Below are 17,991 nucleotides of genomic sequence, written 5' to 3' on the forward strand. Positions count from 1 at the left end.
ACACTGGATGGATAAAAAATCTTGACCCACTTAGCTTCTCGGCCCATATCAATTTTCCAAGCCCACTTCCCTTACTGGCCCACCAATCCGACCCGATACTACTTTAAATAAGATGCCTCTCTCATTCTCTCCCAGTAATTCCTGAAGCCCCGATTCTATGCCTTCTCCCTCCTTCTGACTCTGGTCTTGGTTTCTCTTCCGCCGTTTCTCGTTTCTCCCTTCATCGCCTCTTTTCTCAATCATTCCCTTCGGCTACTAATGGCCAGTATCTATAAGTATCCGCATTTTGGTTCAAATTGGACATGAAATCTTACACTCTAATATCTCCTTCTCTATGCTCCCGATTAAAAGTTCTTAGTGAACTAATATTTGTGGTTGATAATGATCCTTAGTGAATCTGTGCCTAAGTGACTCTAAGTTGATATGTGCCTTTGTGGCTCTGTATTTTAAGCAATCATGAGTTAGGTTGCAAGCCTTTGTGGCGTTTGGGTTTGTTATTTCCGAATCTGACTTTTTGAGCTTAAGATCTTCTATCTTTCTTTATTTCTTTAATTGCTATATTATTTACAATATAGATATATTTTTGTTGGTATAGATCTGTAATTATCTTTATTCTTTATTCTTATACTGTTGAATAATTGTATAAGGGTTTCAAACTCGTTTATCTTTTGTAATAGTATGATTGGAGTTGATTCCTGGGCTTTACTATTGGTGGTTGATACCCAACACATTATTTTTTTGTTATCTTCATCTCACATTATAATTTTTTTTACATACTCGTGGGGACAACATGCTATAACAACTAGTAACATTTAAAAAAAATATTGTGAGTTGTGTACTATAGTGTTACTAAAAAGAAGAGCATAACTATAAGACCATGATTGGTATGTCGCTTGAATTTGGGGGAAGAGAATTAACTTAGGAATAGAATGAAAGTACAAATGGAATGATATTCATGGTATACTAAACGAATGGAAAAAGGAATTGAATAAAAAATTTTCAAATTACTCACTTAAATGTGTTGTAAAATAATAAAAATTAAGTAAAATAAGAACCAACAATGTGACGCAAATTTTGTGTTTTATGTTATTGAAACAAGAAAATATTACAAATGATTTTTTGATTTAATTTGTATTTTTTGCGGGTATAAAATCTCTACTTGAAACATCTGATTCTTCACATTAAAACACAATCTTCAATTTTGGAATTTCAAAGGTGGAACTTGACATTTTAATCTCCTTTGATGTTGACTCAAATCTTCAATAACTTTAATTTAGGAGTCTTTTGACTTATTCCCATATTGAACGCTATAAATTTGAAGAATTTGACTTGAACAAAAATCTATAATGCTTAGACTCGAACAGGCCGACACGGACATGATACGATACAGATATGACAACATGAAAAATTTTAAAAAATTAGTATACGACACAACACTGATACGACTACGTACAATATAGTTAAAAGTTAAAAGTTAAAAATTAAAAATAGCTCCCTATAAACTTTTCCAACATTTTAATAAAATTATAAATATTAAGTAATTTTTAAAACACTTTAACTTCAGTTTTTGTTTTCCATTTCTCGTTACTACTGTTTAATTTATTATTGTTTTTTGTAATTTATTCCCAATATAAATTAGAGAGATCTCCTTCGTATTGGTCAGAAGGTTTTCAGAAGAGGAAGATAGAGTTTTCGAGCAAGTCCTTGCCACAGCCACACATACGTCACTCTACGCTCTTCTTGACGTTTCAATTCATAACAAAAACTGAAAAGTGAAGGATAAAAAGGAAACAAGAATTCCAGAACATGTCGACTGCGAAAATCACACCACCGGCAGCCGCACTCTCTACTACCATTAAACACCTTGCTTTACGCCCTCGTCCCACCCGGAGGTATTTCACCACCAGGATAACCGTGCCCGGATTCGGTAAACGGCCTAAAAACGGGCTGGGCATGGCAATGTGCTCGAAAGCATCGGACCCGCTTGAGGTCTGCGCCAAGGAGTCCCTCACTACTCCCAACAAGCTTGGCGACTGTAAGTGATTTTAGTCTTCTCCAAATTGTCCTGTTTTTTTAAAGGGTCCTAGGAATTCACCAAAGAGTTTGGTTTTGTTTGAAGATAAAGATTGTTCTTTTTTTTTTTTTCGGTGCATAGAAGAAATGATGATCAAGAATTCCTTTTGGTGTTTGCTGTTTTGGTAATATAAGGATATGTGGTTTAGAATCGAGAGATAATTAATTCAGAATTGGTGTATGTTAGTCATGGGTTTTGTGAGTAATTGGTTGTTGATGAGAAAGAAACCAACTTTGTTTTTTCCCTAAGTTTTTCCCTTCAATTATCATCCCAGCCCTTTTCAGGTATGTGTTTTGGGGTTGTTTCTTTTCGTTTTCTGCTGTATCTAAGCTCTAAACTGTGTTTTCAGGTCCCTTCACGCAAAGAGTTTTGCTTACATTGGAGGAAAAGCACCTTCCATATGACTTGAAGTTGGTTGATTTGAAGAACAAACCTGAATGGTAATGGATCCCGTGCTGTTTAATTTTGCGCTCATTATTTTGTTATATAGACAGAGTACATTTTATTTTGAATTTGTGCTTCTTTTGTTATGTACTTCATAATGTTTAGGTTCTTGAGCATAAGTCCAGAGGGTAAAGTTCCCTTGATAAAGCTTGACGAGAAGTGGATTCCGGATTCTGATGTTATAACGCAGGCGCTGGAAGAAAAATTCCCTGATCCACCACTTGCAACGCCACCGGAGAAAGCTTCAGTGTATGATACATAATGTGCTTAACTCTTTTGCTTCTTATGTATTCTTTGTTTTTTCTGAATGGAGGATGTAATTGTAAAGATGGATTACTTGTGTGAGTACAATTGCTTCTTGTCGTCCTTGTTCCTTATTAGCTAGAGGTTTTATGCTTAGCTGATTCCTGACACTTCTCCTGCAAGTTTGATAGTACGCGGAACTAGGCTGATTCCTGAAACTTCTCCATGTGAGTTTCCTAGCATGGTTGAAGTTTTTCGGACAGTTTCAAACTAATTCAGAAAGGTTCCCACATGTGAATTGCAGACATGTTGCTCTTCTAGATTGTAGACATTTGAATGATTTTATACCGGATTTTAGTTGTCTTTAAATAAGAAAAAGAAAAGGATTTCGTAAATAGTTCTCAATGTACCTATATTGTCTTCACTGTCATGCTCGATAGCTTTTACCATGCTTGATTAGTTGACTGATTTTAGATACTATGGTGGTTTCTCTGTACTGGTTATTAGAGTGTAGTGTCCGTTGTTTGATGCCACTCCAACCTGTCACCTACAATTAAATTGCAGTGTCATGCTTACACCTAGATCAAGATTATTTATAATAGCAATTTCAGTCAGCGTGTTGTTATCAAGGATCACAACTTGGCTTGATTTTAAGAGTAACTGTTTTATAACACATGTTGGCAATGACCTAATCTTGAGTTTCGTGTGTCAAAAGTTTGCACCTTTCACATCATCACAATGCAGGAAATTTTTGAATTTTACACCAAGGCAAACATGTGTGAGCACTGTGAGGAACCAACTCCATTCATGCACTTTTTGCAATTATCATTATAGAGTTAAACAAAGAAATCCACAATTCTCATTTTTGAATTAATTAGAGTCTGTAGCAATGGCTGTGTCACTGTGTCTATCAGGGTTAATGAAACTGTTGTCATTTGGTGATGATGCTGACTTAATGGATGCACATATAGACTTTGCTCTGTAATCAATAACTTCTAACAAATTATGTGAATTTCATTGGATATTTGACGACAGCTTTTCATATTATTTTATGATCGACTTGTAGTGGTTCGAAGATTTTTTCCACATTTATTGGGTTTCTTAAAAGCAAAGACTCCAATGACGGAACAGAGCAGGCATTACTCAATGAGCTGACTGCTTTCAACGATTATCTTCAAGAAAATGTGAGCTATCTATTTCTAGTTGCGTCTGTGTTGTGTAAGACTCAACTACTTTTTCTATGTTAATAGTTAGCAAAGGCATAAAACCATTATTATGGTCATGTATCTAGTTACAACTGCTTATGGAATGCGGAAAATAGTAGAGTGGCCTTTGAACAAGAACAGGATGTTCAGATAGTTTCTGTACGCCACTTCTTTAATAGGGTTTGCCTAAAGCCTTTCGATGATTCAACGGGACGAGCCTCTTCTTATATATGACTCCTAACCTTTTTCATGTGCAATAGATTTGTAAATCTCTAATTTCCTTGTTCTGTTGTCAATTTCCAGTTTTAGTTGCGTACTTCACCAGTGGATTAAGAACTGTATGCAGTTTCTTACTAGCTTTATTAGCACCTTAATGTTTGTCACTCATGGAATTCCCTGTGAAATGACTTTCTGTTTGACGTTTTTCATCCTAATACTTACAATTAGGGCATTATGGATGAATTGATTCTTTGATGATAGAGTGGCAGACGAGGGAAATTAAATCTAGGTGACATTTTTATCCAAGATTGTGCTTAACATTCTTCGTTCCTTTGAATCTTCCACATATAGGGGCCATTTATCAATGGGAAAGTGATATCTGCAGCAGATTTGTCCCTTGCACCTAAGCTCTACCATCTAGAAATCGCTCTGGGACACTATAAGAACTGGTCTATCCCAGATTCACTAACCTATGTGAAGTCATATATGGAGGTATGGTTAATATGCACCAAGTTGCTTTGTGGCCTCTCAGGCGTATTTATTGCTTTAACATGTTAATCACTAACATGTTTGATATATCATACTCATCCAAACAACGACTAATGCTTATCATTACAGACTTTGAAATGAAAATCCCAATATATACAGAATATACATATATATATATATGTCCATCAATACATTTGTCATATCTATGTAATTGAAACGTTGATGCTGTGAACCTTGTTTGGCTTTGATGTTCAGACTATATTCTCCATGGATTCTTTCATCAAGACACGAGCTCTGCGGGAAGATGTGATTGAGGGTTGGCGGTCGAAAGTGGAAGGTTGAGGCATCACTACAGTCATCAGCAGTCAGCACTTTTTGGCGGCTTCTGGTTGTATCCCAACATACATGTTGGACAGGTTGTTCACTGTTACATAACATCGTACTCTCTGAGTTCAAGTTGAAACATGTCTAGTTTCCACCTTGTGGTGTAGGAATTTTGATGTTTGCAAAACTTAAATGAAATTAGTGTATTAATGTACAAAAATATGACATGAAAATATTTTTGGTAAATTTCAAATGAGTTTGAGGGTGTGCAACCCTTTCAGCAGTATGACCTGGTAATAGCTAGAAGAAAATTTTGATCAGTCTTTTACTGCTTTTGATTGTTACTGTTGGTTTCTTTGGGTTCATCCTCTTTCTGTCACCTCTGATTTTCGAAAAATAGTCAAATAACATTGTAGCATTCAAATCCAATGGTGTTGAAAGAACTGTCTCGATTCATAAAAGTTTCACCAAAGATGCTATTCACATCGCCTGAAATTTTCCATTTCTAAGATGCAGTAAAGAAATATTGCAAATTATCATTCTTTAGAATTTCAGCAAGTATCTATCTACCCAGCAATCATAGATTAGTTCTGGCGGGAAGCTATGTAACCAGCCAAATGATACAATGGTGCTGCCCTCGAAGCATCAAAGTGGCGCAGCTCCTCCACGGCGTTACCCACCAGTTGTTGGGCAAACTCCTTGGCCTTCCCCAGTCCCATCAGCCTTGGATATGTTGCCTTGTGGCTCGCCAAGTCTTTTCCGGCTGTCTTCCCCAGCTCCTTCGACGACTTTGTGACGTCCAAGATATCATCCACCACCTGAAAAAGCAGCCCTATACATCTTGCATACTTCCTTAGTCTCTCAACAACTATTCCGTCTCCTCCACCTATGATTGCGCCACAAACCACAGCAGCCTCAAGAAGCTTAGATGTCTTGTGCACATGAATATACTCCAACTCATCCAAACTCACCTCCTTTCCCGCACTCAATATGTCCACCATCTGCCCAGCAACGAGCCCTTCTGTCCCGATGGCTGAACCCAACTCCGCAATGGCCTGAACCACTCTCTGAGGCGCCACATTTGTAGTCTTGGTAGCAACATGTTCAAATGCAAGGGACAATAGGGCGTCACCGGCAAGGATTGCTGTTTCTTCGCCAAAAGCCTTGTGGTTCGTCGGCTTGCCTCGTCGTAAATCATCATCATCCATGCACGGGAGGTCGTCGTGGATGAGCGACATCGTGTGGATCATCTCAACCGCACAAGCCATGGGGATGGCCGTGTCCTCATGCCCTCCAACGAGCTCACAGGCGGCAAGGCAAAGAATCGGCCGGACGCGTTTGCCACCGGCGAGCAGGGAGTATCTGATGGATTCATGGATCTTGATGGGGTTTTGGAGTGGGACTGATGCATCTAGGACTATGTTTATCTTATTTGCTTTTGTTTTCATGTATTCTTGAAAATGGAAGTTGGGGAGGCGATTGGTTTGTGGGCTGAGGGGAAGAGAAATGGATGTGTTTGCGGCATTGCAGATAATCTTGCAGTTAGGGTGGTGGAAAATGGACAAGTGTTTTTGGAGGGACGAAGTTTTATTACAAGGGATTGTTGCTAGAGTTGCCATACTTTCACTTGTGAAGTAAGGGCACATACAAATACATATATATATATGTATGTGTGTGTGTTTGCTTACTTAAGATGCTGTTTTGTTCTGGCACATACAAATATATATATATATATATATATATGTGTGTGTGTGTGTGTGTTTGCTTACTTAAGATGCTGTTTTGTTCTCTAGTTATATGCTTTAGGGTTATGCCATTAGACTTGCATCGGACTCTACTCTCAAAATTTGAGATACTTCCTATGTTTTAACTGGGAATTTTTAGTATGGATAGGCTTTGATTAGAACGTATTAAAATTATATGATGAGTGTATTATACTTATTAGTATAGTTCAAGATAAATGATCAATCAAGTAACAATATCAGTACCATTTGGCAAGTTGATTGATTAAATGCTTATAATGCAAAGCTTAAAGGGGTGTTCGTAAAAACTTGTACTTTGTAGTAGAAAAAAAGTTATTTGAAAAATTATAAATTTAGTTGTAATAAGAATTGAGAGTATTTGCGAAGAAAAGTTGAGGAATCGAGACTCTAGAGAAATAAATTAAAGTTGGAGCGTTTAAGGATGAAATGGTTAATACAAACTTCAAAGGTTTTACAATTTCACAAAGAGGATGCAAACGTTAATGGAGAGATGCTTATAGCAAAAGCTTAATTTAAGTGGTTCAAAAGTATATTTTTTAGTTACAAGTACTTATTTTTGTTTATTTTTAATAAATAAGCTGATAAATATTTAAAATAAGTCTTTGCAGACACCCCTAACTCAAGTCTAAGTGCATCTTTCGTAATTTAAATGGATAATTACATTTACACATCCTGATCTATCGTTTATTTACACAAATTATTATTATTTTTCGAGTAATTACATAAACTACCCATGCCAACTAAAAAATATGGATAGTTTGTGTAATGACGTTGATTTTTTGGGGGTGGATGTGTAATTTTTCAAAATTAATTTGTGTAATGACGTTGATATTTTTGGTGGATGTGCGTGTAAATTTTCAACAGACATGGATGATTTATATAAATAGACCATAAATCAAGAGGTGTATATATAATTATCCATAATTCAATTTGGAATTTACTGTTTCATATTTGATAATATATATGCAATCATCTAAATCTAGTTCGTACAAAAACTATCGAGTTGAGCTCAAACTCAACTTTGGGAGAGTTTGCAATAACTTCCGTTTCTACGACGGGAACAAGTTATAAGTTTAATTATAATAAAAATTTGAAGTGTTTGAAAATAAAAATAAAAAGTGAAAAAAAATTAAAATTGAAGTGTTGAAAATAAATAAATAAACATGTACAATTTTACCAATAAACTACAAAAATTGGTGAGTAAAAGCTTATAACTTTTAATTTAAATGAGCTTAGTCTAAAAAATTCAAAATGCATAAACTATAAATCACAAACACTATTTTCAAATTTAATTTTAGTATACAAGTATTTCAATTAAACTATTACAAAGATCATCTTAATGTTCTTGCAATAAATCAACAATAAGTTAATCATGGCTAAATATGGATTTTCATCCAAGTTTTTTGCTAATATCAACAAATTCAGTAAATTGGACTATTGGGGGATCTATTTATTAGACAGAAATAAATATAAAAAATACTATATATAATTTGTCAAAATCACGAAAGATTTACATGTAATTACATCAAATTTGAGGAGAGGACGGTAAAATTAGCCCTAAGAATATAGACAATTTATGGATTAAGACAAAGAGAATTATTTAATGTTGAAATTAGACATTAATGCATGGAATGATGTAGAGCCCATCAATTCTCTAATAATATTTAGCGATGGAGATGCAAAATTGGACCACCTGACATATTGATATGTCTTTCTCAAATGCTGGTGGAATAGAATATATAGTATCCAAGATGAACAGATTCCTGTGGGAAAAGTCCCAAAACTTTATAAACCCTAAATTCCAGTCTACTTTGGCATTATCTATAATTATGAATTCTTCTTTATTATATGGAAAATTACTCATTCTATTGATATTAACGCATGTCGAACAATTAGCCCAATCTATTACTGTTTTTTAAGTTTTCATCTATTTTTATAGTGAGCTGACCAAAATGCAGTGTGGACTACAAATTATTATTTTTACTTATTTTTAATTTTTTTTGAAATATTTTTATGACTAAATGGATATTTTTTTTACAATTTTTTTAATTTCTCCAATCCATCTTATTTGATATTTTTTCAATTTCAATCTTTTTTTTTTAAAAGAAAAAATCCAACAAGCGCAAAGCTGACAATTCTAAACTCCATTTAAAAATTACATAATTTCATCAAATATCAGGGGGCATTGATGGTTTTTTCAAATAATAAGATGACATTCGTAACTATGTCAAATTTCAAGAAAAACTCCTTCCTAGTATTTGGATTTGTGTTTTAAGTGTTTTGTTTTGGTGTTTTGAAGATAGAGAGAGGCAAAAATATTTTAAAATAAGTGGTGTATGTTTGATCTTGGGATTTGACAGATAAAAATCACTGTTCATTGTTAAATCATATCTCTTTTATATATTATTTTATATATAAATATTGTATGTTTAATGTTGTATTTTTTGGAGTCTAAAAATACTGTTCATTGTCAAATCATGTCTCTTTTATATTATATAGACAGTTGAAAAATTTTAAAAAAACACACAAATAAAGTGTAAAAAACACAAAAACAAACATCGAATACATTTTATTTTATCTCGAAAAATGTAAAAATATGAGACCAAACATGGTGATTGTAATTTACCCTATACTGTACTTTGAGGTGTGATTAGTTTCAATTTGTTGAGTTTGAATAAGAATTTCCCCTCTTGCAAACCCAAAATTTAAATCCAGCGACTGTCTAAATTCATCTAATTACATTACGAACTCTTAAAAAAGAGAATTTTTTTTTTATCGAAATTAAGTTTGCCCACACACAGTTAATTATATTAAAAATGTTATTGTTTTAATTATATAAATTATATACACTACCCCTCCCCCCCCCCCCCCCCAAAAAAAAAAAAGCAAGGTAATGTAATTCATGATTCTAATAGATATTATTATTTTATAAAAGTTTTTATTAATAAAAAATAATGACAAAAAGTCGTGCACTCATAATAATACCGTGACAAGATATTACTTATTGTCACTTAATATATATATTTTTTGCCACAACTATAAAATTATCACTTAATATTTTATTATTAATATTATATTTTTTATTATTAACAACTGATGATTTACCACCATAAATAATTTAAATATATTTTTTATAATCATTAAGTTTATGAAAATTTATTATTTTAACAAAATAAAATTTTTAGTACTTAATATATGTTCTTAGCGATCATTTTCAAGCTACCACTCAGTATTTTGTTGCGCACACACACACACACATATATATATATCTATATATATATATAAGGATAATTATACCTACCCCCATGACCTATAGTTTATTTACATAAATTATCCATACTTTTGAAAAATTAAAAATACTTAAAAAGTATAATATTTCTTTAAGATTTATTTGTGTAATGATTTAATATTAAGATTTACTTTAAGATTTGAAGAATTATACTTACACCTCCAGAAATATTAACATCATTACACAAATACCTCTGCTTTTTTACACCCATTAAAAATGTCTAACTTCATTTACACAAAGCATCCATACTTTTGAAAAAATTATACTTACACCCCCAAAAACGTTAACACCATTACACAAGCACCTCTGCTTTTTTAACTGCCAGGAGTGGTTAATTTATATTATTATAGAAAAAGCAAGAATAATTTATATAAATAATCTATAAATTAGGGGCATAAATATAATTATTTCTAAATTTAATTGTAAGAAAACATATATTGATGGATTTGATTGGAAAAGTTTATAGGAGCCCTCATGTCCAATATCAGATGGAAATAGGCATGTGGGATCTGGTTTAGGGCAGGCAGAAAACTGTTGTTGTGGGCAAGAGGGACTATTCCTGTTTGCCTGGACAGCACATAAATATGTGTCCTAATCTTTTGGGGTCCCCAAAGTTGTTAGAAGCAAGAAATGGGAACAATGCTTTTTCCAGGTTTCAAGTTGTTGTTTTGGACAAATAATTGCATGCAGTCGAACATGATGCACATGGGTTGATCTTGGGTTCACTGTCCCAAGATCCTATTAAATGCGTGTCCTCATCATGTCTGTTCATTTTTGAGAAATCTACATCATACATTGCCTCTTTGATGGGTTGTTTTTGTTAAGGCTTTTTTGGTTTTGTTTCCAACTTCAATTTTCAGTTTTCAAGAATGCTTATTTTTTTTTAATTTTGTATGAATTTTTCTGTGAAAATTAAGAATACTTTTGAATTAGTTAGTCCATGAATTGTATTTTATATTCTTAGTGGTGTTAAATTAATATATTTCTTTTTTAATCGGTAAAAATGATGCAAAAAGTTTCGTAAAATTGTATTGAAGGCAGATGTTGCTGTGGATTCCATTTGGTATATAATAGGTATTCTCAAAACCGGCTGGTCTATAAAGTGCTCAATTATTTTAGTCTACGGATAGTTAAGCTGCTCGCTTCTGAGGTTTAGTTTAACTACACGTAGATCTCTTATAATTTAAAAAATTATATTTAGTACCCACATGTAAAAAAGTTCAATAAAAATCTATATTTATACCTGATTGACTTATTACTTACCTATTGCAGGTCTAACAAATCATTTCTAACCAAACTATGTTCATACATCTTCACACAATTATGCATGTTATCTTCACCCTTACAAGGGTATTTTGGTTAGCAAATACTTATTAAACCTGCAATAAGTGAGTCAATCGGTGGTAAATATACATTTCTTCATTCTATTTTTTTTTGCTAACACTAGCAAATTGATAATTTTTTACTAATAAAGGAATTTATTTGTTAAACGAACACACTTAGTGGTACTAGATATAATCTTTTACATCACATAAGATGTGCGTGTAATTAGATCAAATCTTAAAGAATGAAAGTGTAATTATCCCTTTAGTTAGGAAAAAATACAATTTACCCCCTGTGATATTGTAAAGGTGCAAATCACCCCTTTATGAAAAAAATTAGCAATTTACCCCCTATATTTTTTTTAAATGAAGTAATTTATCCCCTGTCCAGGAAACTGGGGGTATTTTAAAAAAACACGGGATAAATTACTGTTTTTTTTATAAGAGAATAATTTGCTCATTTATAATATCATATGAGATAAATTACATTAAAACCCTTTAATTTACGTAGTGTTATTGTGTCAATGATAGGATGTTTTTCTAATTTTTCGATAAATCATTAGTGCTTTTTTTTTAATTATTATTATTAATTAGCAAAGAAATTGAAATTTTATGCAGTATTATATCATCCAATAAAATTAGCAGTTAATTGTCATAATCAGCTTAAATAGAGTTGGGAAAAATGTCTTAATCAACTCAAAAGTAGCATCATTTGACGGCTTAATCCTATCATAATACCCTTTGGAGATTTTTTCAAAATTGATTGAATATGAAATATAAAATTACACCAACGGGGCCCATTTTAGTAAGCGAGGTGGGATTCCATTATGAGTTCGAATTATATATATTTAATATTAAAAATTAGTGCATATTAAATATTTTAAGTATGATGTAATTAAAATCAATTTACTCAAAAAAAGTTAGAAAATAATAAATTAGGTCATCACTATAACATAATAAAATGTTAAGGAGTTTAATCATAAAAAACAATTAAATGTAATCAAACTAAAAAGAATATTAATATCTATATATTCATAAAATTCGAAATCAAGACCTTGCACTAGAAAAAAGAAATTACTATTGCCTATATTTAGGATGGTAAATGATTCGACTGAACCAAACATATTATTTTTCAGCTTGTTTGAATTATTATCGAGCTTCAAAGATTGTGTTTGAAGTTGGTTTGATATTTTTAAGTATATTTTACTATTTTTGCACTAATCGCTTCGAGCTCGAGCCGAGCTCAAAAGTTTACCGAGCAAAACTTTTTGTTCAAGTTTGGTTTGTAAAATTTAACAATTCTATCTAAATGAGTTTTTATTGGTCGATTTCAATCGAGTATTGAATAGTCTGATTATTTTCTCAGCCCTACCTACATTTTTAATGGTTATGGACAACAGGGCGTGTAAATAACTATTATCAATTATGAATATAAAATCGATGCAAAAATTTAATTTATTTACTATGAAAAATATTTGTTGTCATGATTATAGTGCCATATAAAAAATAGATGTGCAATGACTTTTTTATCCATATTCGCAAAAATCATAGACAACAATCGTTGCGTGATCTTGATCAATGAATACTTACTATAATTATTTATTACTAATTATGATAATTTATTATAGTTAAATGTTATATTTCTTCTAGTTCCGTAAGTTATCGTACTGGTTCAAATCAACGACGGGCAATCAATCGATAGACCCAAAATGCGTTTTTGTTGTTTTTTGAAATTTTTTGGGACAATTATTACATGAAATTTATCCTTATGTGCAGGCTTTAGATGCTCAAATGTGCATATTAACAAAAAATAGTACCAATTGCAGGCCAGTGACTGAAAGAGATAATCGTTTTTTATATTAAAATTCTAATTAATTAATTCAGATAATTTTGGATTAATCGCTAAGGACAGCCAGGGTGAAGATCCCTTTCCTTAGAATCCACGACATGATTCCCTAGGAAGACAGATAAGTGATTTGGACAAGCAATGGAGGTGTAATATAAAATCTTGCTGGACTGGTAAGGTTTCGAGTCTACGAATATGAGTATATGTTTATTTTTAAAATAATTTATTGTTAATTTATCTTGTTTCAATTTAATCGTTGATTTAAATTAATTATGTATTGAATTTGAATTTATTGATTGATGTAATTGATATTTATCGAAATCCAGCAGCACTACAATGATTGAAAATTTTTCAAGAAAATCCTGAAATTAGTAATATTTGATCTCTACTCAATGAGCATAATTAACTTTAAGAAAGAAATTTATATGATTCGATTAATTATATCATTCAATATATTTAAATTCAAAAATTAACTTAATTAATTGATAATTCCAAATCAACGAATATATTAAAAGAAAACAAAAAACACAAGAAACTATTATGAAAATAGACTAGATACCTACATTCATGGATCAGAATTCACAACTTTTTGATTGTGTTGCCTCAACATTCCGACTTGAGTCTACTAGTATCAAATGCTTGGAACTCGAATCGACAACCTTTTGGATGTGTGGCCTAAATCCTACTTAGTATTTGATTGATCACTCTCGTTGAACTGTATAAATTATTACACTTGTGGGTTTGGATCTTCGAGTAAGTAGAATATTAATCTAAATTTTTTATATTTTATATTTTTTTTAAATTGGTAGAAAATAAGTAAAGTTGAATAAAGATAAGTTTGTTTTTGCCTTGATTTTCCATTAGGAAAATATTTATTAAATTCAGAATAAATTAAATTAATTATATGATAAATATTATACCAATAATCATGAAATTGGTTGAGTCACTCTCCGATCAAATATGAGCACGAATAAAACTAAGTTTCATGTGGCATACTACAAGGAGAATCCAATTTGTTGAAATCAGTTATATCAAAAATTAATTATATAATAAATACATTACACTTTCATATAATCGATCGAGTGATTATGCAATAAATATAATTATATTTAAAATGTGATTAATTTGATATAACCAAATATAATCCCACTAAAGAGTTTTTGCCACTTAAGAGTGAGAAAATTAAATTAAAATATTTTCTAGTTCCGCCCATCCATAAAGTTAATGATTTTTGTAAAGCTAAGGCTGCGCCTTTTGAAGGGTGTTTGTGTAATATTTTTTAAAAAATATTTATATCAATTTTACTTGTAAATAGAGGATATAGTTATAATTATAATTATAATCTTAGAGAATGTAGTTATAATTTTATAAAAAATAAAAAAAATTATGTATTTTTTCTATATAATATATATGCATTATGTATATAAAAATTATATTATTTAAAGAAAAATTTATACAAGTTAAAAAAAAAAAAAAAGGGAAAGATGAAAACCAAGAGATACATAGCCTAAAAAGGTAAAACAGATTCTTAATAAAAAAAATTAAAAAAAAAACTATTACAAGAACTTTTTAAAGAAACTGTGGAAATTTAATAAAAATGGAAAAGCTGACTTAGTGAAAAGACAGGATTTGACTCATTTTCGGGCCTGTCTCTCTCAATCTGTGTCTCCCCTCATTTCATTCTCAACCCAACCACTACGTACGTGTGGTTGTGGTGGCAGTCAGCGCGTTCTGAGCCCGCCCACAACTCAGTAGAAAGCCCGACTTGATTCACCACCCTACTCTGCCGCCGTGAGCCGCCACGCGGAGGTGGCGATAAGCGGCCGAGTGTGCCACCCCAGCATCAAACACCCCTCATTTTCCTCTACCCTGTACCCATCTCCGCCGGCAAAGAGCGCCAACAGCATGCTGGCCTGCTTGAACGCGTTCGATCCCAAGTGGGCCGGGCTGAACCCTGCAGACTCCATCCTCCGCCGCCACCGTGCCAGCGTCTCGTGTCGCTCCACCCGCTCCGCCCCTTCACACGCTACCACGTTGCATATCTGCCTCCCTAAGTACACCTCCGTCATAGCCAAGTCCTGGCTGTCGGGCTGCGTCGGCCCGGAGCTCTCCAGCGAGTCGAACATGGTGGAGTAGTAGTGCAACGCTTCGTTAAACCGTTCCAAGAAATTATTCCCATTGTGGTCCGCCTCCTGCTCCACGATCGTCACGATTTTCGGGTTTATTGCCTTGATTGAATTCAGGACTTTTTCTATTGCTCCGGGCCTGGATAACAGCCGGTGAAGCTCGAACACGGAATTCACAGCAACAGCCTCCACATTCCCGGACCTGATACCCAGCATATTTGCATCAATATCCGCCAAAGAATTGGCTACAAAGCCACGGAACTCGAATTCCACCCCAATTGTCTCCGCCAATTGAGCTAATTTCCACCCGACCTGCTGCAAAGCGTCGGTGTTATCAGGCTGCGGCGGCCCGACACCAGTAAGCCTAAACGCCGGCGGGCCTCCAGGGCGCAGAGCGAGAGCCTGCATCAAAGCCGGCCATTGCATCCCTTGTTTCAAGCTGAAATCCACAACATGAACTCTTGTTGCTCCGGAAAAAGCCTCCAGTATCGCCTGATTCGCAGTGAAGTGCGCGAATTTGAGGTACGGGCACGTCTCGTAGAAATGCATCTGCAGAACATCGGAATACGATGATTCAAGAGAATCCTGCGGGTAAATCTTGTAAATTTTTCGGGCCAGAGCCTCCGCAAAATAGGTGGCAACTTTCCTCATCGCTCCGACTTGAGAAACAGCTAAAATCCCGACGTGCTTCACCAGCGCATCCGCCATTTTCATGTTTTCTTGCTGAACAGCCTCCGCGCAGGCCATTAAAGTGTGGACGAGTCTCACTCCCACCTCCTGCGAATCCACCAGCACCACGGGGCGCGCCTCCTCCTCCTCCTCCGCCGCCGCCACGGACAGAGAACCATTTTCATGAAAAATTTCAGATCCAGCAAAAGATTTCGTTTTCAACCTCTTACTACTACTCTCGGAGTCATCAAACGTCTCCTTCTTTCTGTCACCAAAAACAGCCCCACCAGGAATTGCTCTCAAGTCATCATCATTTGAAAAGCTAATAAGATTGCCGGAAGATTCACCTGAAATTCCAATTGGGTTCGGACCCAAGTCGTAGCCACCGGAGCTGCTGAGCTCCGTCAGCATGCTCTCGACCCACCCGGAAAGATCAGACGGGTTGTAATGAACAGTATCCGTGGAGAGGACAGAAGAACCATCTTCCGCGGTGGAGCCCATCGCCATCTCCAACTGTTCCAGCTTCTCTGCAACATCCGCCATGTCCGAAGACTTCACTTTGTATCCCAAAACAGCGAATAGTTCATCCATACCCGCATCCGGCTGCTGCTCCGCCCACATCTTCGCTTTCCCTGCTGCCGCCGCCGCGTCTGTCTTTCCACGATCACGATCTCTTTTCATTTTCAAAATTCTTCGTTCCTTGTCTCAGCAAGAGGGTTCTTCCTGTACTCTATTTCTTGTGGGCAATTGTTTCAAGAAACATGGATCATTGCAAGTGGGTGAGTTGAATCTTGAAAGTCATGGATTTGCTTGGTTTTTTGCGTCATTTTTCGTGAGTTAAATTTGAATTTTTGTACAGTAGATTAGTACTAAAATAGAAGAGAGGGAGAGTGATGAAAAGGGCTTGTGAAGATGGCGCGAGCTTCAAGAGCGGAACAGAGAGGAGATAAGGAAGAGAAGAAACCTAGCCATAATAATGGTGGGGGGTTTTCATTTTCTTCCCCTTGTGTTTTATTTTTTTATTATTTCTTTCATCATGGGACATCAACATAAATGCTACTCTAATTTATGAATAAAATAAAATAAATTAAAACAAAATTTGAATATTAATGTTCTTGATTTATTGTTGATAACATTGAATTTGTACGTTTTTTTTTCAATTATTTTATAGAAATTATAACACAAATGCTCTTCGACAGTAATTGAACAATTATATGATACTACAAGAAAATGAATTATTTTTTATATTATAATAATCAAGGTAAATTAATATTTATACTACTCCAAGTAATATAATATTCAGTTATGGTTAACTGTTATAGTTAATATAAATAATTATAATAAATAAGCATTGATCACTACCACTCGATGGTTGTTGGTTATAGTTTCTGTAAGGATGGCTAAAACATCTGCCATGATAAATACTTTTATCATAACTCTTAGCTGTGACAAATAATTTATTTTTATGGTGCAAAATTTATTTTTTTTTGCATCTATTTTGTTTGATCGTGGTTAATAATAACTATTCATCAGGATTTAACCATAATCATTAATATTATAGCCCAATAGTAATTTTTTTCTAATGTACCATAATCATAAAAAAAATAATGCAAAATAGGGTGTTTGGTTTTATTTTGAAAAGCCAATTTTTAGTTTTATACTATTTCAACTTCTAAACATCATCATTGCTAATGTCTTGAGCTATACATAGAACATAACACGACATGTTGTCATATCATGTTGACTTTTTAAACGATAAGAATAATATTATAGTATATATTAAAATAGAATACCTACGAAATATTTATATAACAAATCAAATTCAAACAAATTTACATTTCTAACATTTATCCAGGTAATCTCAAAATAATAATGTGTGTATTATCATTTCATATATATATATATATATATAGTATTTTATATGGATTTGAATTTATCCAAATGTAGGAGTCATTGAAAGCTTCCATTTTAACTTGTT

The 17,991-nt window shown here is 33.6% G+C and overlaps 3 protein-coding genes across 3 annotated transcripts; 1 reads left to right on the forward strand and 2 right to left on the reverse strand.

Annotated features, from left to right (window-relative positions):
- The first annotated feature begins 1,659 nt into the window (after positions 1–1,659).
- On the forward strand, positions 1,660–5,284 carry DHAR3 (dehydroascorbate reductase 1). The gene is made up of 6 exons (XM_011099147.3): positions 1,660–2,035; positions 2,424–2,514; positions 2,624–2,767; positions 3,828–3,945; positions 4,537–4,677; positions 4,930–5,284. The coding sequence occupies exons 1-6, from the start codon at positions 1,807–1,809 to the stop codon at positions 5,014–5,016; spliced, it is 810 nt and encodes a 269-aa protein (XP_011097449.1). The 5' UTR covers positions 1,660–1,806; the 3' UTR covers positions 5,017–5,284.
- Positions 5,285–5,450: 166 nt separating this feature from the next.
- Positions 5,451–6,617, reverse strand: LOC105176367 (geranylgeranyl pyrophosphate synthase 7, chloroplastic-like). The gene has a single exon (XM_011099148.3). It carries the CDS (start codon positions 6,615–6,617, stop codon positions 5,583–5,585), a length of 1,035 nt encoding a protein of 344 aa, XP_011097450.3. The 3' UTR covers positions 5,451–5,582.
- Positions 6,618–14,721: 8,104 nt separating this feature from the next.
- LOC105176368 (DELLA protein GAI) lies at positions 14,722–17,000 on the reverse strand. The gene has a single exon (XM_011099149.3). It carries the CDS (start codon positions 16,692–16,694, stop codon positions 14,997–14,999), a length of 1,698 nt encoding a protein of 565 aa, XP_011097451.1. The 5' UTR covers positions 16,695–17,000; the 3' UTR covers positions 14,722–14,996.
- Positions 17,001–17,991: the final 991 nt, after the last annotated feature.

The sequence above is a fragment of the Sesamum indicum genome, linkage group LG13 (assembly GCF_026168435.1).
Source record: "Sesamum indicum cultivar Baizhima isolate 11 linkage group LG13, ASM2616843v1, whole genome shotgun sequence".
Lineage (NCBI taxonomy): Eukaryota > Viridiplantae > Streptophyta > Magnoliopsida > Lamiales > Pedaliaceae > Sesamum > Sesamum indicum.